The sequence below is a fragment of the Arvicola amphibius genome, chromosome 3 (assembly GCF_903992535.2).
Source record: "Arvicola amphibius chromosome 3, mArvAmp1.2, whole genome shotgun sequence".
Taxonomy (NCBI): Eukaryota; Metazoa; Chordata; class Mammalia; order Rodentia; family Cricetidae; genus Arvicola; species Arvicola amphibius.
In genome coordinates, this window is record NC_052049.1 from 23,085,468 (window position 1) to 23,111,036 (window position 25,569).

General features: G+C 42.2%; 2 protein-coding genes and 1 long non-coding RNA gene across 4 annotated transcripts in view; 1 reads left to right on the forward strand and 2 right to left on the reverse strand.

The window, feature by feature from the left end:
* On the reverse strand, positions 1-11,824 carry Amacr (alpha-methylacyl-CoA racemase). Its single transcript, XM_038321767.1, has 5 exons — positions 11,518-11,824; positions 10,485-10,628; positions 9,045-9,205; positions 2,947-3,133; positions 1-757 (listed from the first exon to the last, which is right to left on the reverse strand). Exons 1-5 carry the CDS (start codon positions 11,762-11,764, stop codon positions 348-350), a joined length of 1,149 nt encoding a protein of 382 aa, XP_038177695.1. The 5' UTR covers positions 11,765-11,824; the 3' UTR covers positions 1-347.
* On the forward strand, positions 11,581-21,700 carry LOC119809070. Its single transcript, XR_005284618.1, has 5 exons — positions 11,581-12,046; positions 15,497-15,648; positions 18,761-18,856; positions 20,675-20,724; positions 21,115-21,700. It is a non-coding gene; the product is annotated as an uncharacterized LOC119809070 (long non-coding RNA).
* C1qtnf3 (C1q and TNF related 3) overlaps positions 15,996-25,569 on the reverse strand; it is a 22,906-nt gene continuing 13,332 nt past the window's right edge. For both annotated transcript variants that reach the window (XM_038321769.2, XM_038321768.2), the window contains exons 5-6: positions 21,208-21,307; positions 15,996-18,082 (exon numbers count right to left, since the gene is read on the reverse strand). In XM_038321769.2, the coding sequence (XP_038177697.1) occupies positions 17,923-18,082; positions 21,208-21,307 (260 nt within the window). In that variant the 3' untranslated portion in view covers positions 15,996-17,922. The remainder of the gene's footprint in view (positions 18,083-21,207; positions 21,308-25,569) is intronic.

Genomic DNA, 25,569 nt, shown 5'->3' on the forward strand with positions numbered 1-25,569 from the left:
TTCCAGGTGAAAAAAAAGCTTTATTTATTAAAATTATATTAATCCATTTAAAATATACCATAGTTATATTTCTATAAGAGCATTAATACCAATGAATCATGTTATCAAGTAAATTGAAAGGCAGAAAAGCCATGACAAGTTAATATTGGTACACACACACAAAATATTCCTCAGTCAGAGGCTCTGGAGTTAGCTTCAAAATGCAATCATTACTCTGTAATCAGCCTTGAGCTGTGTCTTGATTGGAACACTTGGATCACTTCATTGCTATTCATCCGCATTTCCACGCACACCATGGGTGTCATTCTACAGTATAACAGCATTCTGATTCCCTGGAGCCATGCGAGTCAGAGGTGGGCTTTCGGCTTCGTATTCCCAATGACTCCATCTGAGCACAGCTGCTTGATCTCGTCTGGACTGAACCCAAACTCTCTGAGAACCTCTTCGGTGTGCTCTCCTACAAAAGAGTCCCTTTTGACAGAAGGGACGCCTGGGGTTCTGGACAGCAGAGGTGCAGGGCGAGGGCTTGCATGCTGCTCCTCGTCAGTGACAAACGAGGCACGCTCCCTGTTGTGGCTGTGGTGGACGGCCTCCTTAATCGACAGCACCGGGGTCACACAGGCGTCTGTCCCATCAAAGATCTGGCACCACTCGGCCCTGGTCTTCTTTGCAAACACATCTGCAAATTTCTTCTTCATTTCTGGCCAATCAGCCATGCTCATCTGGGTGGGGAGGTCTTCAGACTGGAGTCCAAGTCCTGAAGGGAAATGCAATGTCTTAGGTCACTAGGATCTGAGCGCAGTAATAATCAGCAAAGAGTCCACCATGACAACCTAAATCAGAGTTTCTCAAAGGAGTGGCAAGGAAAACACTAACCAGTTTGAAGCTGGAGCCAACGGCTGCAATAGGCAGGGGTGGAAGCAGGGACAGCTCAAAACAAGCCTGTCATTGTCAAGAGATTTTTACTGACAATTTAAGAAAGGCAGTCTGTTTTCAATGATCTAGTTTCCAGAAATTGACATCTTTCCTGGTAGATTTCTTTCGTAAGAAATTTCCTCAGGATAGCATTATCTGTCTAGTTGAATTAAGGTAACTCTATACTTTAGATAAAAATAAAATTTTAAATATTATACCTGACTATCACCGCTGACGACAATGGAAGCTCAGGATAAGTGGTAAGCACAGCTGTAGCTTTCTAAGTAATATTCCTTTCTCTTCACTTTAAACTAAGAGCTCAAAGGTTTTTAAGGTAGCCAAAGTCTAGGTGAAGATTTTTAGACCTCACATTGGTGTGAAAATTTGCCAAACAACTATTATTTCTCCTTGTCAGTGTTCAATAAATTATATGGGATAGTCAACAGCTTATTATTTTTAAAAAGCCATGCGTTAGAGGAGCTTCCCAATTGTATAGTCTCATGTAAGTGTTCAGAGCCCATTAAGCTATGCTGTTCAGCAGACGCATCCGATGCATCTTCATGAGTTTGTCTACAACACTGTCCCAAGTGAAGGAAGAGTCACTTTACAGGGTATGGATATAAATCTCACTTTCCCTCTTAAAAGTGAGATTTTACAGCTGGGCGGTAGTAGTGCAAGCCTTTAATCCCAGCACTCGGGAGGCAGAGCCAGGCAGATCTCTGTGAGTTCGAGGCCAGTCTGGTCTACAAGAGCTAGTTCCAGGATAGGCACCAAAAAAGCTATAGAGAAACCCTGTCTCGAAAAATACCTTTTTTAAAAAAAGTGAGATTTTACCTAGGTTAGCTGAGCACTAAGCTCACTGGGCAGACTTCAGTGGCTATACATACAAGTAACACAGATTTAGTTATGAAAATCATTAGAAACACAAACCTGCAGAGAACTCAACTATCTAATCTGAGGAACAGAATGCCATATTAATAAAGAGAAATGAACAGACTTCTAAGACACTACCAAATATATTTACAAAGACATTAACAGGGCCATAAAAAGGAGAGAAAGGCCAGAAGAAAACGATTGAATAAATAATTATCTTAAAAGTTCCAATATTCAATGAAAATCCCTAATCCACACGTATAAGAAACTACTCATCAAAGAAGGAATTCAAACTACAGCGCATCACTGAGATTACAGATGAAAATAAAGCAAGGCAAGTAGCCTAGGTAGAAGGACTTGGAAGTTTAATATGGCTAAAATGGTAATATCCTCAGATCAGGGCTTACTCAACAGAACCCCCGTCAAAATCTCAGCTATGGGTTGGAGAGATGGCTCAGTGGTCAAGTGTTGCCACAGAAGCAGGAAGACCTGATTTCAAATCCCTAGGACTCACATAAACCCAGGGGTAGTGATATCTGGCTAATCCCAGAGCTCCTACAATGAGATACAAGGCCAGAGGACCCCTAGCTGATGTGCCAGCCAGTTTGGCATTTGCAGCAGTGAACAATGAGAGAGACCCTGTCTCAGGCAAGGTCTAAGGCCATCACTGGCCCCCAAGGCTGTCCTTTGAACTCCTCACAAGTGCCAATGCCCACACTACCCCACACAAATGCATGTGCACACACATAAACACAAACACATTAAAAAATCAAATACCTTGCTTGCTGAGATTGATAAACTGAACCTAAAATTTATACAGAAATCCAAGGAAATCCCAACAGCCAAGACAATGCTGAAGAAGAACACGCACCTCTCAGTTTCAAACTTACTACAATAATCAAGACACAGCGACATAAAGACAGGCAATGCAGCAGAACTGAGAGTCAGGAGTAGTCTCCTGCCACACCCTGACCGTAGCATTACTTGACAGGGAAAATGCCCCCATGATACACTGATGGCTATGGTTACATTAGCTAGAAAGTTGAATGTGAAAAACAACAACAACAAAAAGACATCGTGGAATTCAAAAGGTCTCAAAATCCAGGTTAAAGAGCTCACAGTAAAGGGGGAACAAGAGGCTCACAACAGGCTACTTACCTTTGACCAGCAGCTGATAGAACTGGGGCTCTATTGCACCAACAGCCATGAACTCCCCATCTGCTGTCTTGTAGGTTGTGTAGAAAGGGGACCCACCATCTAACAGGTTTTGTCCTCGAGGCTGTCCCCACAGTATCGTGTGCTGAGTCTTCCACAGGAAAGAACTTAAGTAGGCCGTTCCTTCCACCTTTGAAGAAGCAAGGCACTTTAGGTTGCAGATGCTTAGGTAAGTATAAAGGAAGGGTTATTTAGGGTTTTGAATATTTATATATCTGCCTATTTTACAAGGCATGGCAATTATATCTAACCATATGATTTCACTAATATTTCTGCAAACTGAGGCAGACAGGGTTTATAGGACATTGCTATTGATCCACTCTTCAATTTGGGAAATAGTGTATGACATAGAGAACTATATTTGTCTTCCTTTCAAATACTGCCAAAGTGTTAATGATTTTTGAAGTTAGGTAACAGTGCATGGACACTCACTGAATTTATTCTCCCCACTTTTGTTTGTGTATGAGTACATAGAGATCAGAGGTCAATGTCAGGTGTCTTTCTCAATTACAGGTATACCAAACAATCCTATAGGTCAGGCAGTTATAGAAAGATCAAATCAAACTATAAAGAATATGCAAAACAAACAGAAAGGAATGGAAAATACCCCCCAAAATAGATTGCATAATGCTTTATTAACTTTTAACGCTCATGAGAAAGGAACAATGGCAGCAGAGAGACATTGGATAGTAGAAAAAAACTTCTGAATTAAATCAACCAGTGTATTTCAAGGATGTATGGACCTCACAATGGAAACCAGGAGATGTGCTATGTTGGGAAAGAGGTTTCATTCTTGTTTCCACCACAGGAGGAGAAAAGCTATGGATACCATCAAAATTAATAAAGATTCACTTTGAAAAAGAGAAACATCTTGAGAAAGAGAAATGACAGCTTATCCACAGAGGTGACAACCATACGGGTGGTAAGGAAATCTCATAAGGATTGGGCAGGGTTCTGTTCTTGTCTTTACAGGAAAATATACATCTTCATAAAGTCAAGAGACCCTGGATGTTTGGATGCCTAAAGAGGAAAAAATAACTATCCAGAAAGGATCACCAAGCAAAAAGAAGTATGACCTATGAGGACAGGTAATCTGAGGGTTAAAAAAAATTCATTATATATATATATATATATATATATATCATATAAGCATATGATATATATAATATGATTATATATAAATATATAAAGCTGGCTTTGGAGTTGACAATGGCTATCCTTCTCTAAATCTAGGCATGTTGTTAAAAGAAAAATTCAGAGTTTCTGTCTCATGTCAGGAGACATCTGGTATGGGACAGAAAGAAGATAGATTTTAAGGAAATATTTTACTTTTTTCCATATCTATTTTGTCTATTTCGTATCTTTCATTGAGTATATGTCTATAGGAATAATATTTAAGTTTTCCACAATGAACAGTAGATTTTCCTGCAGTAATCTTTGAAGTTTCCAGGAAGAAGATGGAGCCCCACAACAATGACTCTACCTGGTTGATATGACGTCATGATGCTGATAGTACTACTATAAGACTGGTTTTGGGTACCAACTGCTCAAGATGGTTCCAACTTGATTAGCTGAAATAGTACACCTTCTTACAACATTCTGTCCAGAACTCCAAATAAGAACTTCAGAAAAACCCTATCAACTCCTCAGAGACCATTTGCAATTATACAAGACAGTAATGTTGAAACTTAACCATCATTTTACTTTTATAGGTTCCCATAAAAAGAACATTACCCCTATAACAGTTGGAAGCAATTCTAGGAGACGATGTCCCCTCTCCCAACAAAGTTTGTCCTCAGGGTTAGGGACATCATTTAGGGGTTGATAATTACTCATATAGGGTTGGGGTGGAAATTATGTAGGCCCAGAGATCTCCTTGAAAAAAAAAGGGAGATTGAATGCAATGATAGACAGATTAGTATGAGTAAACTCACACTAATAATAATATTAGTGAGTAATCGAGTGAATACTTGTGAGCTATTATTTATAGACAATTTATATAAGTGCAAATTCTATTTGTTATATTGAATATGCTATTTCTGTGTACAATATTTGTACACCTATGCAGTTATTTTGTCAGATTGTATGTGTGCATGTTTCTACCACTATTTAAGACATTTTATATATTGATACAATATTAGAATATATTTATCATATTGTATTATATGTTTATACCTATGATCAAGATACTTATACACTGTTTACATTTTGAGGTCACTGTCCTCTTTTACTGTACAGTTGTTTAAAGATTGTTTAATATTCTGATATGAAGTCTTAGTCTTTAAGTTATATAGGTATTAAGTATTATAGGTCAATAGTCATTCATGTTTGTCATACTTACAGTCAGATAATTAGGTCTTTAGATATACAGAGATTGTATTCTGCATAGATAGGTAATCTTCAACCACTTCAAAGATCTGTAGAATATGGCATTTAAATAATTTAGGGTTCTATTGATGTGAGACATGATTGCTCCTGGCAGCCCTGTTCTATTTCTGAGAGAGTGTTGCACCAAAAACACTCTACTTGGAGTTTGTTTTCTTCTTGGCACAACTGGCCTTTGGGCAGGGAATACCATGCCTCGACCACTAACAAAGTACATGATGTCCAGACTGGACAAGCAGGATACAAGAAAAAAGACTAAAGGAGTAAGTCACAAAACAATCCCATACCAGTTTGGAATTATGATTAATAAAAGAATTATTTAAAGGAAAAACTTACAGATCACCATCCTAGACAACAGCCCTCTGCACGACCAGGAAAAGGAGTCTGGTAGCCTGTAGCAGAGTCCAAAGCAAGAGAGGGAGCACACGGCTACTGCTGCTTTTTCAAGTCAGAGACCATGCCCAAGTGGGCTGGTATCTTAAAGACTATTGGCTGAAGGAGCCAAAGGAGCTCCCACAGCAAAAGACAGACTGCAAAACCTTGCCAAGACAGGGTAAGATGGTTTTGAAAATTTTTCCTGCCTCTGAAAATGGTCTGTCAGTTACTCTAGGCCTTAGCCAAAGTTGGTTGCTTCAGAATTGCAAGTGAGACTTTGGCTAATTGTTCAGGTAGCCAGTTGTCTCTGTCATCTACTGCACATTTTAGAAGCTGCTTGATTGCACTTCCTGCCTACTCAAGTAATATTATCCCCCTTCTTAGACCTTCGATGGAGTTGAAGATTAGATAGTGGTAGTTACCTTCCTCTTATGATCCACTCAAGCCATTTCTAACACAAGACTTAGACTTCTTAGGATAGAATGATTATTAAAACATTTAGCATATGTTCCTTGCTTAATATTGTTTATGCTGGTGGTAAGTCTAATTTTATACTTGATATCTGTTCTGAGTGTATATAGTTTTGTATTGGGTTTGGAACTCTCTAATTTAGACAAAAGGGGGAGGTGAAAGGACGCCTCCTTCAGCCAATGGCCTTTAAGAGGCTAGACCAGGTTAGAGTGTGAGTTTTGGGTACCCAAAAAGCCGCAGTCCCTCCCAGCTCTCTATCTCCTCTTCCTGCACGACACACCTTGATGTTGGATCCCCATTCCTGTTCCATGAATTCTCCCTTTAAATAAAGAAAAACCTTAGAATACTTTATTCAGAGTTAGTTTGGGATTATTTGATTCGCATTCAGCATCATGCATGGACACTCACTGAACTTATTCTCTCTAACTTCTGTTTGTGTATGAGCACATAGAGGTCAGAGGTCAATGTCAGGTGTCTTTCTCAACTACTTTCTGACAGTTTCCAGCTGAACCTGGAAAACATCAATCTATATTAGCCAGGAAACCCCAGGGATCTCCTGCCTCTGCCTTCCCAGAGCTGGTACCACAGGCAATGCTGTGGATTTTTACATGGGTTGGCGTCTGTACTCAGGTCCTCATGCTTGGACACCAGACACTTTATCAACTGAGCCACATATGTTAAAAACTGACTTACACACACACACACACACACAGAGAGAGAGAGAGAGAGAGAGAGAGAGAGAGAGAGAGAGAGAGAGAGAGAGAGAGAGTCTGGAAGCACATACATACAAACACACGAAGCATGCCACATTGTAAAGGGAACTCATAAACCTAGTCAGTGTCTACAAAGCCTTAGAGGGCTGAGGATGTGATAAATGAGGTTTACTCAACCCTTTGCCTTGAGTCATTAACCAACAACGATGACTGCCCAATGTAAATATGAATCCCAAGGGAAATTCATACTTTCACACACACTCGGACCTCACCATTGTCTATTAGGGAAGTCTAATTAGATATATACTGATGAAAAGCGAAACCATTGCCGGGCGGTGGTGGCGCACGCCTTTAATCCTAGCACTCGGGAGGCAGAGGCAGGCGGATCTCTGTGAGTTCGAGACCAGCCTGGTCTACAAGAGCTAGTTCCAGGACAGGCTCCAAAGCCACAGAGAAACCCTGTCTCAAAAAATCAAAAAAAAAAAAAAAAAAAAAAGCGAAACCATCTTCTATTTACATTTAACTATAAGCACTCAATTACATGTAGCACACTATGATCCCTTATAACTCCCAAGGCCACATGTTTGTTCTTAGTCCATTCCTTTTGGATGGCATGCACTGTGCCCACGGCGGGCAGTAGAGGAAAGCTTTTGAAAGCCTGGCTTGGGTTAAATTGTGCTATGGTTCTGTTTCTGAATCTTTCTAGCTACCCTTTAAAAAACAGGATCTGGAGCCTTCAAATTTTCAGTAGCCAATGGGAATGAGCCTATCACCATTGGGCTGTGCGGCTCACAGAGAGGTAACCACAAGGCACTCCGTGATACAATAAGAATGTTTTGCCGCTGTTGCTATCTCATGTTGAGACTGTGCAGTGACGAGGCCAGGAGCCAGGGTTAAACGGTAAACCCCACATTGCACCTCCCAAAATACACAACAGAGGGACCAAAAGGACAAGGTGAGCTGTGCCTCATGACAGAATCACAAGAAACAGGCATAGTGCAGGGCTGGATATGATACACCCCTGGGAGAAGAAAGCAGTCCACCAAGGCTTCAAGGCAAGGAGGTGCAGTGGAGATGGACTCTGTGAAGGTCACCCAGTGACCCAATCCAATTTACACTGTCCAATTATTAAAAGCTGAGGTACTGACAGGCCTTCCTTTGACCCTTTGGCCATCAGTGTTCCCTGGGCACTGTCTGACTTTGGTCTCCCTTCTTGTTCTAGGCTTACCCTTCCTCTACCATTGTCTCTCCTCTTCCTCCTACACACTCCCTACGCAACAGCAGTTTGTACCCTCCCCAGGGGACCACGGGCTCTCACCTGGCTCCCACTTTATTCCCAAATGACTGCAAATCTGTCACTAGTCCCTACTTGAGCATTCCCCCTGGACACCGAAAAGCTCCTTCAAGCTTGAAATGCGCAAAACTAAATTCATTTTCCTCTAGGGGGAAAAAGACAATCACAGATCCTTGAGAGTCAACTGGGGGCACCGCTGACACACCACACAGAGATGAACTAACCCTGTAGCAACTCTAACAAGTTGACATGTCATTCTTTGACACAGTTGGAAAGTGACCCTCCAAGAGGCCTGCAGAACTAGGAGGAAAGAAGTCAGCTGCCAGCCTGGGCTCTGCTGCTTCATGCCATCTGTTCAGAGGGCATGACAAAGGAGGGCACTGGCTCTCCCAAGCTGCCCTCTGACCTCCAGATGTATTGTGACACACTCACACAAAACAATTAAATAAACAAATAGGTTTAAAGTGCTGGCACCATAGGCGGCTTCAAGATGGCATTCTAAAGAATATGGCGGGGGAGGGGCGGGAATATTTGAAAAAAAAAAAAGATACCTTGTTAGGCATGGTGGCATACACCTTTAATACCTGCATGCAGGAGACAGAGGTAGGTGGAACTCCATGAGTTCCAGGACACCCAGGGCTATTCAGAGAGATCCTGTCTCAAAAAGAAGAAAAAAAAATCCTCTTTGGTCACTTGAATATTAAACTTTATTTATTCCTTGTCTTATTCGGAGAGTTTCTGAGGCAATCATACATCACACGGCAGCCCTACCATCCCCAGCCCACAACCCAGTTAATACTCACCATGTTCGCATCAATGACCTGACCCTGGCCAGAACGTGTGCGTTCCAAGAGAGCGAGCACAATGCCCAGTGTGCACATGAGGCCACCACCACCAAAGTCAGCGAGGAGATTCAACGGTGGATATGGGTTCTCACCACTTCGGCCAATCTTTGACAAAACACCTGCGCCATGGACAACAAATCGAATGCCCCTTTTAAATAAACACACGAGCATCTTCGAGGGATCATAAATTTTTATAATCATCGACCTAAGTGAGAATGGTACACGGTGCTCTTCAAACTATGAACCCTTTTGGCTTAACTTTTCCTCTGCTAAATTGTCCTAGAGTCAGGCGGGGTGGCACAGCCCTGTAATCCCAGCACTCGGGTGACTAGATCTAGATTTTTAGCCTGGGCTATATAGTGAACTCTCCCAGCAAAATACATAAATGAGTAAAAATTAAAAATCACTCCAACTGACATTTTTAATATTTTATTAAAGTTCTCACTAAGTTTAAGAGAAAAAAATTACTGTTAATTTGTTTCCTGGCTTTAAAGCAGTACAATGCACTTTCGTGTTTTATCAAAAGGAGATGTAAGAAAATAATCACACACAAAAGAGCAGCAATTAAGTTTTGAAAAGATGTGAAAAGCCAGTATTATACTCACTTCCCCCTCAACCTTTGAATACCTTCTCACAGAAAGCAAATTTATTTTCATCAGAAATACACCACCCTTAGACGTAATAGAGTCGGGCCATTCTAACACATGTTCTCACAGGCACGGATTCCAATGGAGCGATGGAGAGACCTGAAAACTGTGGGTTTTTCACAGAAGTCTGAAATGGTGGCTCAAAAGGATTCTTGGTAAGGGAATGTCAGAATCAAGCTGAACCATCTTTTTCAAAATGTAGAATAACCATCCATCTTATTACCTTGTTCCTCACTCCTCGTAGGGGCCTTTCTGAAAGCTGACTTCCCAATCGTAGAAAACAGGTGTTACTAGTGATTATCACCCATCAAATGAGTTGTGGGGGGGAGGGGCAAAGGTAGAGCTTAAGAATGACAGTTCTAGGAACTCAAACCAACCCGTTTTCAACAACCACGTTCTCTTTGCCAGTTCCAACACGAATTTCTATCTTTACACTTTAAAGTTCTTGCTAATCAGGGCTGAGTGCTAGAGAGATGGCTCAGTCATTCAGAGTGTGTGCTCCTCTAGCAGAGGACCCCAGTTCAGTTCCCAGCGCCCACACACAAGGGCTCACAACAGAGACCTTTGACCCTAGGTCCAGCCAGGACCCTCTTCTCGCATCCAGAGGCATGTGCACTCACATTCATATATCCATATACATACACACAATGAAAAATAACAAATAGTTTTTAAACCCTTGTCAATCAACGGAACTGCACTTCCTGATGCTGAAGCCAATCCCAAGGGTTTTCACAAAGCAGTTCCCACATACCTGACAAAGCCAAATAGTTGATGTCATGGCCAGCTGCCTTGGAGAAACTTCCCGACTGGCCGAATCCACTCAGCCTGGCATAGATGAGCTTTGGATTGTCCTTCAGTAGGGTTTCTGGCCCAAGCTGAAGCTTCTCCATGATACCTTTAGAGAAAAGTCATCAACTGTTTGGGGGTTTTTTGTTTTTTAAGAGAGCACGAGACGGGGGATAATCCCTTCTACAGGGCAAACTAAAAGTGTGCTCATGCAAGTAACACTAACTAACAGTTGTGATTTTGATGACAGCTGTCATACTTAAGAGTCATTTGGACCACTCTCATCCTCAAATGGGGCTCTTTAACGCTGTAATATAATCCCAAATGTTACCGTTACTGTCCTCAATACGCCTGTGACGACTAAAAGTTACATATAAATACACCTGGTGCCCCATCCCCATTCCGTTCATTGTCCAGCTTCCACCAGGCAGTGTCAGTAAGAGTGTTAGCAAGAGTGGCTAAATCAGGGATCGATGGAAACACAGGTGCATGGGATGCTCTGGACTAATATAATACGGGAGGAAAGACCATTTTTAAATGGATGGAGAAAGACTTGACTCAGGGTTTGTGACAGTTGCAAAGGCCTGTGGACAGCCAGATGGGGGTGTACGTCACTAAGTATGCAAGTCTACAGCTCGAAAACGGTGTCTGTAGAGCATTAAAACAGTGTCTTTGCAAGGGCCAAAGTAAACGAAGTGATCTTGAAGCCGGAGTTTAGGAATATTAACATTTAGGGAAAGGTTAGCATGGACTGTGGATATTTAGAGCACAGACATGCCAACATATCAAAGGGTCAGTGGCAATATTCCAACGAGAAGTTTTCCAATCTACCTCTTGCATTAGATACTCAATCGGTTCAAGACCCCCAAGAATAAGGGCAAATGTAGAAGAGCTTTTAGAGTCAAAAAAAAAAAAAAAAGCAAATTAAAAGCCTAAGGAACCAGAGAGGTTCAGAGTAAGGAGCCAGGAGGGAAGGGCGAACTCGCGGCGCGGCTCACCGCAGCGGAAGGGCTCCAGCAGCACGTCCGCGCTTGCGCATATGCGCCGCAACACGGCGGCTCCGCGCGGCTGCTTCAGGTCCAGCACGAGCGAGCGCTTGCCCCGGGCCAGGAAGCTCACGTCCCCCGCGGCGCCCGGCCGGTCCACGCGCACCACCTGAGCTCCGAAGTCCGCCAGGATCATCCCGCAGAACGGCCCGGGGGCCAGGCCCGCCAGCTCCAAAACCCTGACGCCACGCAGCACCATGGCCAGTCCCGCGGCGACAGCCGAGCGACCCGGAGTGCCACCCGCCCTGTATCATCTCTGACCCCCGCACCCCGCCTCCCTCACGCGCGTGCGCGGGGGCGCCCGGGAGGCTGTGCGCTTGCGCACTTCTCGCCTACCCGCGGTAGACCCAGGCTAAAGTTTAGCCTGTTTTTTCACTTACTGGTTTAAGTCAGGTGCCAGCGTTTAGTCTTTGACCTTGAACTCCCGCTTCTGCCGAACCTCTCTGGAGTCCCTGCTCCCATCCCCCATAAGTGACTAAAGGTACTTTAAGCCCTTTACTATTTAGAGCAATATAAGGAGGCAAGCACATTTCCTTTCGTACGCCACAGGGTGTCTCCCTCGCCATCCTTCCAGTAACAGTTTGAAACCCCCTCCTAGACGCCCTAAGATTTAAAGGGACGACCTGGGGGTGTAGCTCAGTTAGTAGACTGCGTGCCTAGCATGCATGATGACCAGCACCGCTTAAAATACCCGTGATGTGGACTCCTATAACCCCATCATTTAGGAATCATATCAGAACTATTGTTCAACCGGGGTTGAGTGAGAGCCTTAAAAATGGTTTGGGTTTGTCAACTGTCGGTTTTATGGACAACTACAAGTTCAAGTTAGAAACTCTTTTTTTCAACCTTTAAAAAAGTACAGCAAACAAATACCCTACCCACATTTACGGGGCGTTTTCCCAGTAGCGGGTGGAGACTGTGTGTAGGTGGCCAAATGCAGTTTTTAAGAGCTCTAGGAAACTGAATAAAGCGAGAGAGACATGAAATCTAGAAAACTCTGGCACCTATTCTTAACAAGTGAGACATATAAGAAAAGCAAAGGCGAAATGCTACGTAGTTGTAGCCAAAACTCCTTTAACCAGCTAAGTTTTAAGATTCTTCTGGGCAGGGGGGATGTGTGCTCTCCCAGAGTGAGCTGCCTCCTGCCAGGGGCAGGCATTCTCTGCATGACCTCCAATGCTCCCCTCTGGTCAGTTGTTGTTGCTTGTCTATCCTTGTTCCAGCCTAAAGTTTCCTATTATCGCCGCTTTCTGTCTGTGCATTTTGAAAAACTGGAAAGGAAAGAGAAAATTGCGCAGCCTGGTATGGCTGGCCTCTGCACCGAGATATTAGCATTTTATTGGAGTTGCTTCCGTTCTGTTTTTCTGGAAAAGTTGGTACAGGTGTGACTTTAGCTAACATACGGAATCATAGCCACATGAATAGAAGGTCTTAGCCGGTATCATGCTTTATAAATCATTTCAAAGTACTGAGTTCTCCAGAGGCCCAGGCGATGTACTAAGAAATATCAACACTCCAGATCTTTCCTCTGGCACAGACTGTCTTCACAAAGTTAATCAGAGGGAACGATAATCTAAAATCTTTGGTATGGTGTCAAACAGCTGTCATCCCAGCACTTGGGAGATAGAAGCAGAACTATCAGAAATTCAAAGTCATCCTTGACTATATATAGCAAGTTTAAAGCCAGCCCGGGCTACATGAAACCCTGTTTCAAATCAACCATAACAACAATAAATAAACAAAATATAGATGCAAACAAAAAGCCTCCTAAATAAAAAAGATTAAATATTTAAGAAGCATTATTTTATACTTTTTTATTGGTATGGATGTTTTGCCTGCATGTATGTCTGTGCACCATGGGCAAGCCTGGTACCTGCAGAACTAGAAGAGGGTGCTGTATCTGAGGATACAACCGTTCCCTGAGAGAAGTGGAGTTACTGGTGGCTGTAAGGTGCCAAGTAAGCACTAGGAATCAAACATCTAAAAAAAAAATCCTCTAAAAAATCAGCTAGTGTTCTGAAGTGCTGACCCATCATCTCTGGAATTGTTCTGGAAGTGCTGACCACCCCTACAATTATATTCACAATTGGGTCTCAGTAGCAAATGGGAGTTCTCTGTTGGGTCAAGTCAGGAAAATAAGTAGAAAGCTTGTCAAATGATGTGTCTTATTACTGTGTTTGAAAATAAATGTGTAAGTCTACGGTCGTAGGTCAGTCATAGAGTGTTTGTGCTTAAGGAGATGGGCTTGAAACCCTAAACAACGAAACAACAAGAAAGCCACAAATGCACACAGAAAAGGATCTGGCCCCTTTCGGTCTGTGGCTGTTGTAATCTGCTTCACACCATGCTCCCACCTACGTTTAGCCTACTGGCCTCTGTTGAAAACTCAGAGAAGGCAGACTGAATGGCTGAGTAGCATGTGTCTTGCAATGGGTAGACATTTACCAACTCTAGCCTAGTCCTTTGGGATTTACATTCTCATTGGAATACACATTTATTTTGGTTTAACTTTATGTTTTGTTTTGTTTTGTTTTTTCCAGTAATGGGATTGAGCCTAGTGCCTTGTCTATGCTAGGCAAGCACTCTACCTGGGCTGTATATCTAGCCCTGTTTATTTTCTAGATTGATTCAGGGTCTTGCCAAGTTGCCCAAGCAGTATAGAACTTGTGATCCTCCTGCCTCAGACTCACAAGTAACTGGGGTTACAGATTTACACAATCCAGTACTGATTTTTTATTTAGACTTCAACTCTTTCTCATAATGCACTCCCTTATTTTTTTATTATTTCAAATAATGCAAATAGCATCTGAGAATGTTCTTAATACATAAGCTCAAATCCTAGAAGACTGCGTGTGTGCGCAAGTGCTCATTGAGTGTGAGTATTTATTTCCATATATGCTTATGAAGTTTTTCTTGCTGCAGTTTTACCTGAGGATAGCCCAAAATCTTCTTCCAAAACACTTACTAAGTTAGTAGGTATTCTTCTTCCTCCAAACACTTAGTAGTGTGTATGTTTATGGAATTTTTCTTATAAACACATTCATGAGTGTAATTTTTCCCATTATACTATTCACTTAGGGTTGTGGCTCTAACTTACGCCGTTTGAAGTCGAGCATCGAAACTGGCCCCAGCTTTTTCCTTCTTCACACGGCCACAGGCGGATGTTATGTCGTCTTAGCAGCCTCGCTATGGGATTTTGTTCTCTTTCCTTTTTAAACACGGAACTTTCCCCTTTTCACTCAAGGGGAGCGCTTCATGGCTTCTTTGTGGCATGCCCAGCTTGTCAATAGCACGGCTTTGTGTTTATTGCCATCGTTGAGCAAAATAGGTGTTTCTTGAACCCAGGTGCTGAGATGTGAGATGATAACCAAGACAGACACTAAGCGACAAACAGGCTGGCAACATACATAGTGTGGATATGCACAGCAGATGTGCCTATCTTGTGGTGAAGGAGCAGAGAGCATGAACCCCATTAGTCTACTGGGAATGGCATATAATTCAGATCTTATTATGAATGTCCAGGGTGTACTACTTAGAATCTTCAGACCTCAGTTAACCACATGTATTTGAAACTTGCAGAAGACATCACCCCAGGGAAGTGACTACTGTGTAATTAGGCAATGAGCTGTAGAATCATTGATAAGTACTTTGATCTTCCAGCTCTCTCACGAATCACCTTCCTTTACCCACTGGTACTCTTTTTTTAAAAAAAAATATTTATAGCCGGGCGGTGGTGGCGCACGCCTTTAATCCCAGCACTCAGGAGGCAGAGGCAGGCGGATCTCTGTGAGTTCGAGACCAGCCTGGTCTACAAGAGCTAGCTCCAGGACAGGCTCTAAAGCTGCAGAGAAACCCTGTCTCGAAAAACCAAAAAAAAAATATTTATTTATTTATTATGTATGCAATATTCTGTCTGTGTGCATTCCTGCAGGCCAGAAGAGGGCACCAGACCTCATTACAGATGGTTGTGAGCTACCATGTGGTCGCCGGGAATTGAACTCAGGACCTTTGAAAGAGCAGGCAATGCTCTTAACCGCTGAGCCATCTCTCCAGCCCCCCCACTGGTACTCTTTTGCAAGCCAGGTAAATTCATCCTCCACAACCAAATCCATGTACAGCTCTGCTAGGATGAAAATTAAGATTAAATTGTGACATGAGCATAAAAAAGATTGTAGGTGTATGATGAAGACCCATCCACTCAGAGATACTCGGTTCTTAAAAGGGAACTGGTACCCACAGATGTCTTAAAGGGTTAACGATATGGAGTAACTGGAAGTGGAGTCTTGTGGAGACAAGAGACCTTGCGGTTTACACATCTCTGAGTTGCATGACTGGTAACACTGACAGGAAAATATTATTGCTTTACATTAGCCACATGGGTTACAATTATACCACAGTTGTGCTTATTAAGAACAATTACAAAACAAACATGATCACCGAACGTGTGTTTATTTCCACATATGCTTAAGCAATTTTTCTTGCTACAGTTTCCTCTAAAACTATGCCAGAATCTTCCTGCAAGACAATTAGTAGGTAGTGGATACTCTTCAGATATGAAATTTCTTTGGTCATTATGTAACAGTCCAGTATCTTATGCACTTCTGTGAAATGTGTGTGGCATTTAATCGCAGTAAAGCTTAACATTGTGACCCCATATGCTCTGGGCATAGAACTACACACTAAATCACAAAAATACTTTCTGAGAAGGCAAATAATGACAAATAGCCTTTCACTTTAAAAGAGTGTTATATGCAGATTCACGAAGAGTTTAAACAAGTTTGTACGTTTTAGGGTGAAAGGTCGGACTGAACCTAGCCACCAATGAATTAGGCAATAGGACAGTCTCACTTGACCTTCATTGTCTCTAGCTGTAGGGTGATAACTTGAAGGAAATCTCCGGTTTAAATGCCTTTGCATAAGTTTAAATTGTTGTAGAAAATAAATTAAGGGCTCATTACTTTAAAGAGAATTGATGATATGCTATTTTTCATATAAGAATCTCATTAGTGCATTTTATATATGATTTAACACCAGAGTAAACATTGTGCAGTGCTATGCTTCAAGGAAACAAACTTGGGTACTGAAGATGTGTCTCAGTAGAAGAGCACATGCCTAGCATGAGCAAGGCCTCAACAATACACACACACAAACACACACACGTATGTATGTATATTTATGTATATGTGGTACTCTCTGTGAGTGCCAACTTATGGCACATTCTATGAAGGTCTTTTGATGACAAATTTAACCCTTTTCTGATAGATTCTGGGGTGGCAAAAGTTAGTCAAACACCAACAAGCACCATCTGTAACATATTACTGCTTTGTGAACATTAGTCAAGTATGATAATAAAGAAAATAATATTACTTTTATTGCAAACATTTAAGATGTGTTATTTTGTGTCTCTTAAATGGAATACACTTATTTTTGCATCCATTAGTCTGCCTGTATATAATTAAGTTAATGAGTTCTTCAACATAACATGGCATACATAAAATATAAATATTTTGGGATAGTTCTCAAATTTAAAAAATGTGATAACATCTGCACTATATCAGCTTAATCTTACCTCGGCTGGTTGTGCAGAGTCAAGATAGTTCTACTGTGGTCTAAGTAATGCCATGGCAAAGAGGAGATCTGGCAAGCCAGATGTGATAAGTCCAGTTCTGGATTATAAGAAAATTTTATATCTGAAAATCTAAACCATTAGAACTCAATATTAATTGCATGTTTGTTTATGTTCTTAACAAGTAGCCAATTATTTGTGGACATTGGAAATAATTTTACTATTTAAAAGTTATCTGAAATAACTATAGCTTTCTTATAATTTATTCATGAGCATAAGAACACAAATCCATAAAACCAAATGCTATTTCGCAGTCTAGACTTTGCAAGAATTTCTTCAGATAGGCTCTGGTAAGATAGGCTCTTATTCTCACCCTAGCCCTGCTAATCAGGCTGTTCTCTGGAATGTGAAGATCAGTGAACTAGAACTTGGTTGGCTCCAAAGCTGATACTACATTTAAACAGAGCACCAAAACTCTTTGCAGATGCTTTCTTTGAGGTGAACACTTATTCCCCACCTCTATCAGGTGACAATTCCTTCAGACATGGAGGGAAGAGTGATAAAGATGCTGAGTGTCTCCCAAGGTCATCTGGGAAGGTTACCTTGTGGTCTATTCTTCTGAGTCTCTGAAGCATCCAACATTATTGGCATACCAGTAGAACAAGTAGCAATGTGACCAATACAACAGTTAAATATTCCATATAGATCCCCCAATTAAACTCCCTTCCACTCATAACACCCCAAGCTCAGCTACAAGTCTCCCCGAAAGTGGAGCTATCCTATCCTTCCTGTCACTTAGTCTCAAAGAGCAGGAAGCCTGCGAAGGTAGAGAAGCGCTGGTGGTCCCCATGGAGGGCACCATTGCCCATTCTCAGCCAGACTTCATCCCCTTTGGCCAGTTTGAGCACTGCGTGGTTGCTGGATGTGTCTGACTTCCCTTTTGTTTCATAGCTGGAAAGAAAGAGAGGGACACACTATTTAATCTTCACCATGCAAACCCAGCCCTTGAGCCCATCCTGTCTCTACCTTCTCCTATGCTTTAGGTAGAGTCGTGTGTTAAGTTCTCTAAGTGGGATGCAAAGGGGAATAGCATAAATCACTTCTAGACCTGTCCAGTAGGATTACTATATAGAAGAGAGTTTCTTACCCTACTCAGACTAGAAACTTATACCCAGCACTATCTTACCAAACCTCCCCTGGACTGTTAGGTGAGGAAGAACAGCTCTACTGTCTTTGAAGCTTTACATATAATCTTTTAAAAAATGGTTTATTTTCTTCTTGCCAATCTGGAATTTGGTATTGAAAGAAGGTACTTTCAACCGTCAAAATGAAAATGCACTTGCTAACAGCCAGGCAGGAGGCAATGTGGAAATAAATTCTGTGAACTGAAAAAAATAAAGGCTTATGTGTGGTGGTTTGAATGGGAATGGCCCCTCTAGGAACATGTATCTGGATACCTAGTCCCCAGTTGGTGGATTGTCGAGGAGGGACTAGAGAAGAGATGTGTCCTTGGGGGGCTGTCTTTGGGGTTTCTAAAGCTCATGACACGCCCAGTCAGTCTTATATTCTCATACTCATATATATTCTCTCTGTGTTTCTCTGTTTCTCTCTCTCTCTTTCCTGCCAAAGTGTGGATCAGGATATTAGCTCTCAGATACTGCTCCAGTGGCCATGCCTACTGCCGTTCTCACCACCATGATCTTCGAGAACTCAGCCTCTGAAACTGTAAGCAAACCCCCAGCTAAATGCCTTATTTTATAAGTTGCCTTGGTCCTGGTATCTCTTCACAGCAGTAGAACAATAACTGAGACACCATGTTATGCTTGAGAGATATTTGAAAAAAAGCAGGATAACATAGACCTGGTATACACTTACCACTTAGGATAAAGGATTCAAAAGAGGTAAATATTCTTTGCAGATTTATGGTGTTTCTTTAAAAAGATGAGTTTGGAGAAGAACAGACGTGCTTGAAAGCTAAATAGAGTCTAGACAATCAGGACTACAACAAGGTTGGAAAATAAACAAACCAATAAAAGAAGTTGTTTTTATACCTGAAGAGCCAGGACAGAGCTGATGTGTTCCCATTAGGAACTTACACCCAGAGTCACATGCCACTTATAGAATATGTTGCCTTTCTAACCAAATCTACTATTTTAAAATGTCTCTTGGCAATAATGACTGCGTTTAGAAAAGGGCAAAACAATGAAGAGCCACAAGAGTAACAGGCTAACTGTCTAAAAGGTGTATTGGTTATCATTCACTAACACATGAGCAAACAGCACAGACCTGATATGTTCTATGGAAGTCATTGCCAAAGACCCAGCCTTACTTGGAAAGACTTGGGATATCTGGCTTAGTTCTCAGATTTCCACTGGCAGGAAGTAGAACATGAAAAAGCTCTAAGACAGAATGACTTACCCTTTAGATGTGACCGTGGATAAAAGTAGACAAAGAAGACCCTTCAAAGGATAGAATCAGAAGCCAAAGAGAAAATTAGCTGAGGACTGACTTAAGAAAAGGATTGTTCATCTCTAAGTTCTGCGTTTGAACTAGTTTAGGCTATCTCCCACGAAGACCAAGACAGAGAAGTGTGTCCTACGGAAGGAGGAAGAGCTGGGTGGATGTTTAGGAATGAGGAGCCTGAAAAGGGCTGGCTTTTTACCAGAATTCATTGTCTCCTTGTTATGGATTTGATAGAAAATGTCCCGCTCCAGCTTGTGTGTTTGAACACTTGGTCCCCAGCCAGTAGAATGCTTTTGAAGGTTGTGGAACCCTTGGAAGGTGGAGGCCGGCTGGAGAAAGTACGTTGTAACAATGTTTTCTTGAGTGGGTGTTTTTGTCACTTGGTGTGATTGCTATGTTCTTCCACAGTCTGGCATCAGTAAGAAAGGAGAAGGATGAGTTAACAGGTAACATCGCTGTTAGCTATCCAGAACACACTGTCTCAGACATATCAGAACCCTGAACTTTCCTTGTTCCTTGTCCACTGAGGTGTGTGGAGCCCTGCCACACCAGGCTCTTACAGAACTCTCCCATGCTGTCCTTGCTGTGATGAGCTGAGTCCTCCCAATAAACCCTCCCTTAAGTTGCTTCTTTAGGTGATGATCACAGAGATGAGAAAAGCAGTGAACACCCTCCTACAAGGAAGCTGTACTAGTTCATGCTGTCCTCGGGTTGGGTAGGTAGAGCTGGGATCAGGGGGATTAAATTCTCTGAATAGAATGGCAAACAAAAGTGTTCACTGTCTGTTCTTTCCTCCTTCTGACTCTGGAAAGGACCCATAATCAGTGAGAATTTAGGAGTCAGTTTTATAGATGCTTAAGCTGCTTCATCAGCCAACATCCCTAAAAAGAAAAACAAACACAAAACAGGAAGAACAGCCCCCATCCACACTGCTTTACAATGCTCTCTTCTTCCCTACCTGCCAGCCTTTGTTCCCCATTCTGGAACCCCTGCCCTGGTTGCTCAAGGTTCTGATATGACAGTGTGTGCTGGGTGGCTAACAGTTCTGTTACCTGTTTTAACTCTTTCCCTTTCTTACAGATGCCAGACTCTAGAAGACCACAGAAATCACAAGTGAGGAAAAAGTACAGGTGAAAAAAATAAGAGACTAAAAGTGTTTCACTTAATTACGGGGTGGGGGTTGGTGCGCGCTGGCTGTCTGCATGTCCTAACAGCAGAGCAGGATATGGTGCTTTCTAAAACGTTATACCCCAAGGAACTCCAGGGCCAAAGTAATAAGCATCAAAGTAATGTACCGCATTAGACATAAGGACCTATTCTGCCTTCCTCATGAGCAGTGAAGACTGTGAAGACCTCTAATAGTGCCCGGCTTCAGGCAAAGCAGGAGTAGGGAAGCAGAAGAAACCAAAGGGAAGTGAGGAGTTAAAGAAAGGATCTGAGTGGTGATTGTGAGGAGTGCTGCTGGCCATTTGCCCAAGGTCCCTTTACTTGATAAGTTCATTACTGCTCTTCCCAAACAGGAGTGATAAGCTGACCAAATAGACCAGAACAGACCTGCTCTAGTATGCTCTGTGAATGCCTAAGCTCTTCCTGAGATCAAAGACGGCACGTACCTGTACATGCTGAAGACGGTATTGCCATTGTGCATAAGGTACACGTACACTTCCTCTACGTCCTCATGCTTCATCATGCTGAAGGTGAAGAAATACACACCTGGGAAGGACAAGGATTCACTCGTTCACTCATGCGGAGAAGATGAGTCAAGCGATCGCACACATGGCTTTGCTGTATTTGTGTATTGTCTAGTTTCATGGTCTGTTCATATGAATATACTTTTGTTTGCTTCCTAAAAAGTGCTTAGGTTTTTTGGGGGTGGGTGTTCGAGCAGGGTTTATCTGTGTAACAGTCTCGGTTGTCCTGGAACCCACTTTGTAGACCAGGCTGGCCTCTCTAACTCATTGAGATCCACCTGCTTCTGCCACCCAAGTGCTGGGATTACACCAACACCGCCTTGTACTTTGGTTATTTTTAACTCAATGTGCTTCGTGTTTATACTTAGTAAGATTACAAAAAAATTAATAAAATTAGTCAAACATGAAATTTAAATGTACAGCTACATTCCCCAAATGTAGCCAAGGGAGTGAAATATTAGAACACAAGTAAATGTTTCCTAGTTCTAAAGAAACGGTTTGGGTCATTTCTCATGTGACCCATTGTAAACTCTTCCACAACACCTTGTTACTAAAAGTATATTCTTACTGATTTCCATGTTACAATTTTTGATCTACTAGCTATACAAAAGAAAAGCCCAGAAATATCTACAGGAAAAAAACTAAAGCAATGTACCAGTCATATTTCTTTTCAAACACCTATTTCTTTTCTATGAAGATATCAGCTATTAGGATCCCTCTGATGTTGAGCCAACTTACAGAGGGAAATTATGCTTTGTTAAATGTTAGGGATACATATGTGATGGCAATCTGTTCTTCAAGAAAGAGTTTGTATGTATCTATTGTTTTACATTTTATAGGATATCGTTTTATACACACATGACAATTATCAATGCCTGCAGAAAGTAAATTTATAATCAAAATGACAGGGAAGTACCTTAGCCTTCCTTTAAAAGTGTACTGTAAATAAAAGTAGATACAGAAACACTTCAGAAAGAGCAGGCTACGAAACCAGATGGTAAATAATGGAACTCTTAGGATTAGAATTGCAGAAGCGAGCCTGTACCGTAAGCACACGGGGCTCTCTGTACCAGAACGTGGGATGACACACTTGTGCTCTGGTTTTCAGGTCTTTGAGCTGTAACTGCAAATATCAGCATTCTCTGGCTTATCAACTTCAAAGGTGAGAAAGATGTTCATTAGTTTGAAACCACTCTGGAGGTTAAAAGATAAGCAGAAAGTAAACGGATTTAAATTATTATTATCAGAATGGTGTTCAAACAAGGGAGCACAAAAATTTATTTATGGAGTCACTGAACTCAATGGGACTATTGATCCAAGATAGCTAGACTCTTATCTGTGTCACAGGTCTTGATTTGCAAAAATTTTTACATGAAACTTAAAGCCCTCAGAGCAAAAAGATCCCAAAAGGGACATGGAGTGGAGTATGATGGGAAGACTGTCTCTGTAGTTGCATGAGTTGGGCCATTTCTTACTTTAACAGGGTGAAATAAGCCAAAGCACACATTAAAAGCATATGTGTAACTTCAACACAGCCAGCACATTCTTAGAATATTTTTCCCTTGTATGTACCATGGAGGGTAACAAGGGAAGAAAACTGAAAAGCAGAAATTGAAAAACTGTCAGATTTATGTAAAACTAGGACACTGATGGAAATCAATACGCTTTAAGTATGTAAAGGTGCTGCCCAACGCAGCAGAAAGCTGGACAGGGCTTCTAGGAGCAGCAGAAAATAGATCTCAGCCCTGCCAGGAAAAAATATTCTCCCTGATGGAGAAAGGCCACTCTCAAGTGTTGAAAGACAGTCCTGGGATCAGGCCTAAGAGGGCAGTTTGCTAGGAAAAAACACAGACTGCAAAAGTGTTTCTTTAGTGGCCGTTATCAGGATTTGCCAGCAATGACAAGATTCCTGAAAACCAGGGAGTGTCAGCGCTGGTTCAGAAGTCTTTCTCAGCAAGTATGGGGAGGAACTGTGGCCACACGGGATGAAAACACGGAGGAGCTCTGCTTAAGAATCTTGTGCTGTTGGTATCCCTGGGAGGCCTGCTCTTTATGCAGGGAAATAGAAGAGCAGTGGACAGGGGGAGGTGGGGAAGGGGGGACTTGGAGGAGTGGAGGGAGGGAAACTGCAGGTGGGATGTAGTGTATGAGAGAAGAATAAATACAAAGAAAAAAATCAGTTCCCTGGCAACAAAGAGAGGCATTGAAATGCCACATGATCAAGGATGCCTGGCTCCATTCCCAGCAGTCTTTAACAGACAGCTGGTCAAGGTGAGCCAGTCATTCAGTCATCAGCTGCCTTTTAAAAGCAGAAAAAAAACAGCAAAAATTATACAATGGATGATTAGTCCCAAAGGACATGTTGTCATATACCCGACGGATGATACTGCCGAATATGCACACCACTGGTTGTACATAGACCAGTAAAGCAACAGCTTTACTGTTCTAAAACAGAATTCAAGAAAATAGCCAGGCAAGAAGGAACTAAAAGCTGAGACACTGGGAAAACCTGGTCGTATTAATCATTTTCCCAATAGTTGTGACCAAATGCCTGACAAGAAGCAATTCAATGGAAGAAAGGGTAATATTAAGAAATGTTGTTAATACCCCCAACTGTGATCACAAGTGCAAGATTGACTCTTCTGGAATCAAGGTATTCTCTTAACGTGGGTCTCTGCACGGGTCAAAACCATATTGTATGCTTCCATCAAAGTGACACAGAGTGAATATTCCCATTCTAAAGGAGAGGAAGGGGAGCAAAACCAAAACCTGCAAGGGTAAGCACCAACCCTACAGCTCCCAGTCTGGGATCTGGGGTCCGTTGCGGGATTACCTGCTCTGAAGGGCTTTGTCTGGCCTACCCTGCCAAGTCAGCTACCTGTAGCATGTATAGCTCCTCTCTCAGGGCAGAACCACTCTATGACTGCAGATTGCCTCCCTGGAAAATCCCAACTTTCCTTCAAAGTCGAGCATCTCCAACATTCTAGGGTCCCTGCTGTACCTTGACTTCTTCACCTTCATAGCTTCATGGAGCAGCCTCTCAAGTCCTCTTTGTAGGGGCTCTGACCCTGCACCCATCAGATGGTCCCAGAGGCTCTCTGAACCCTTGGTACCACCAGACTGCAAAAGACTCTACAACCCCGTGCATCTTACATTATTAATGTCTCCAAAATCAATACTGTGAGAACGATGCTGCCAACTTCTAATGCCAGCTCAAAATGGAGCCTGGCCCACCTTGCACCACAGCTGCAAAAGCTTCTATGTGCCTTTTCCACCTTGGAAAAAACGCTTCCCTGGGTGGCCTTTAAACCCCCCCCCCCCCCCCCCCCCGTATACTCTGCATTCCTGTGAGCGCTCTGGCTTCCAAGCTACCATCAGAAGCTTCCACTAAGATCGGCTCGCAGCATCCTAGGGCTTTTCTAGTCTGAAGTTCCAAACACTTCCACATTCCTCCTGCAATCCAACTCCAAGTATTTGAGAACCACATGGTCAGGCAGATGACAGCAATGGCCCTACTGTCCCATACTGGGTTTTCTGTATCACTTTTCTCTTTGCTCTGACCTACTGCTTGTAAAGAATCAAGTTAAAGGAGGAGGGTTTACTTTGTCTTGCAGCTTAGGAAAAGACACTATCCGTTACTGCTGTGGAAGTGGTGTGAGGCAGAGATCCCATTGCCACTGAAGTCAGGAAGCATGCATCACAGATAAATGAAGCCAGACTAAAGGCTCAAGACCTGTCCCCAGTAACCCTCTTCCTTCAACAAGACCGGTCTTCTAAGGTCCCACCACCTTCCAAAACAGGGTCACCAGTGGGGGCCAAGTGTTCACACATACAAGCCTATGGTGGACATTTCACATTCAAACCACAGCACTATTGAATTCTGAATAAATTCCAAAATCAGTGGCAGTGTTGTGCCCAGTTGATTTCTTCATTTTGGTAATCAGATTTTAGTTCTAGTAAATACAAACTTCAGAGGAAACGCACTAAAGTGAGCACAAAACTTTGGCAATATTTTTGTAACTCTTCTGTAAGTCTAGATGACTTTAAAGTTAAAAAATTAAAACAATAAAGCTTTGTGTTTAGTTTTTAGTTGGCCAGCTGTCCAGACATTTCAAAGATTTTGCTAATGGCATTATAGATAAATGAGTGTTTCCCTATCCTAGTACGAGGAAGAGATGGCTACAACCCTTCAGAGAGCAACCTTGCAGAGCTGGTCAAACTAATAAAGACAATTTGGTGTGGGAAGTCCTTCTGTCTATGTGTTGCTGTTATTGGTTAATAAAG

Excerpts from the sequence above, each read along its gene's own strand:
- Amacr (XM_038321767.1), bottom strand. The coding sequence starts at position 11,764 with ATGGTGCTGCGTGGCGTCAGGGTTTTGGAGCTGGCGGGCCTGGCCCCC. Across the intron at positions 9,206-10,484 it reads CAACTATTTGGCTTTGTCAG|GTGTTTTGTCAAAGATTGGC; the intron begins GTATGTGGGAAC and ends TCCATGGCGCAG. Across the intron at positions 758-2,946 it reads CTATCAGCTGCTGGTCAAAG|GACTTGGACTCCAGTCTGAA; the intron begins GTAAGTAGCCTG and ends ATTTCCCTTCAG.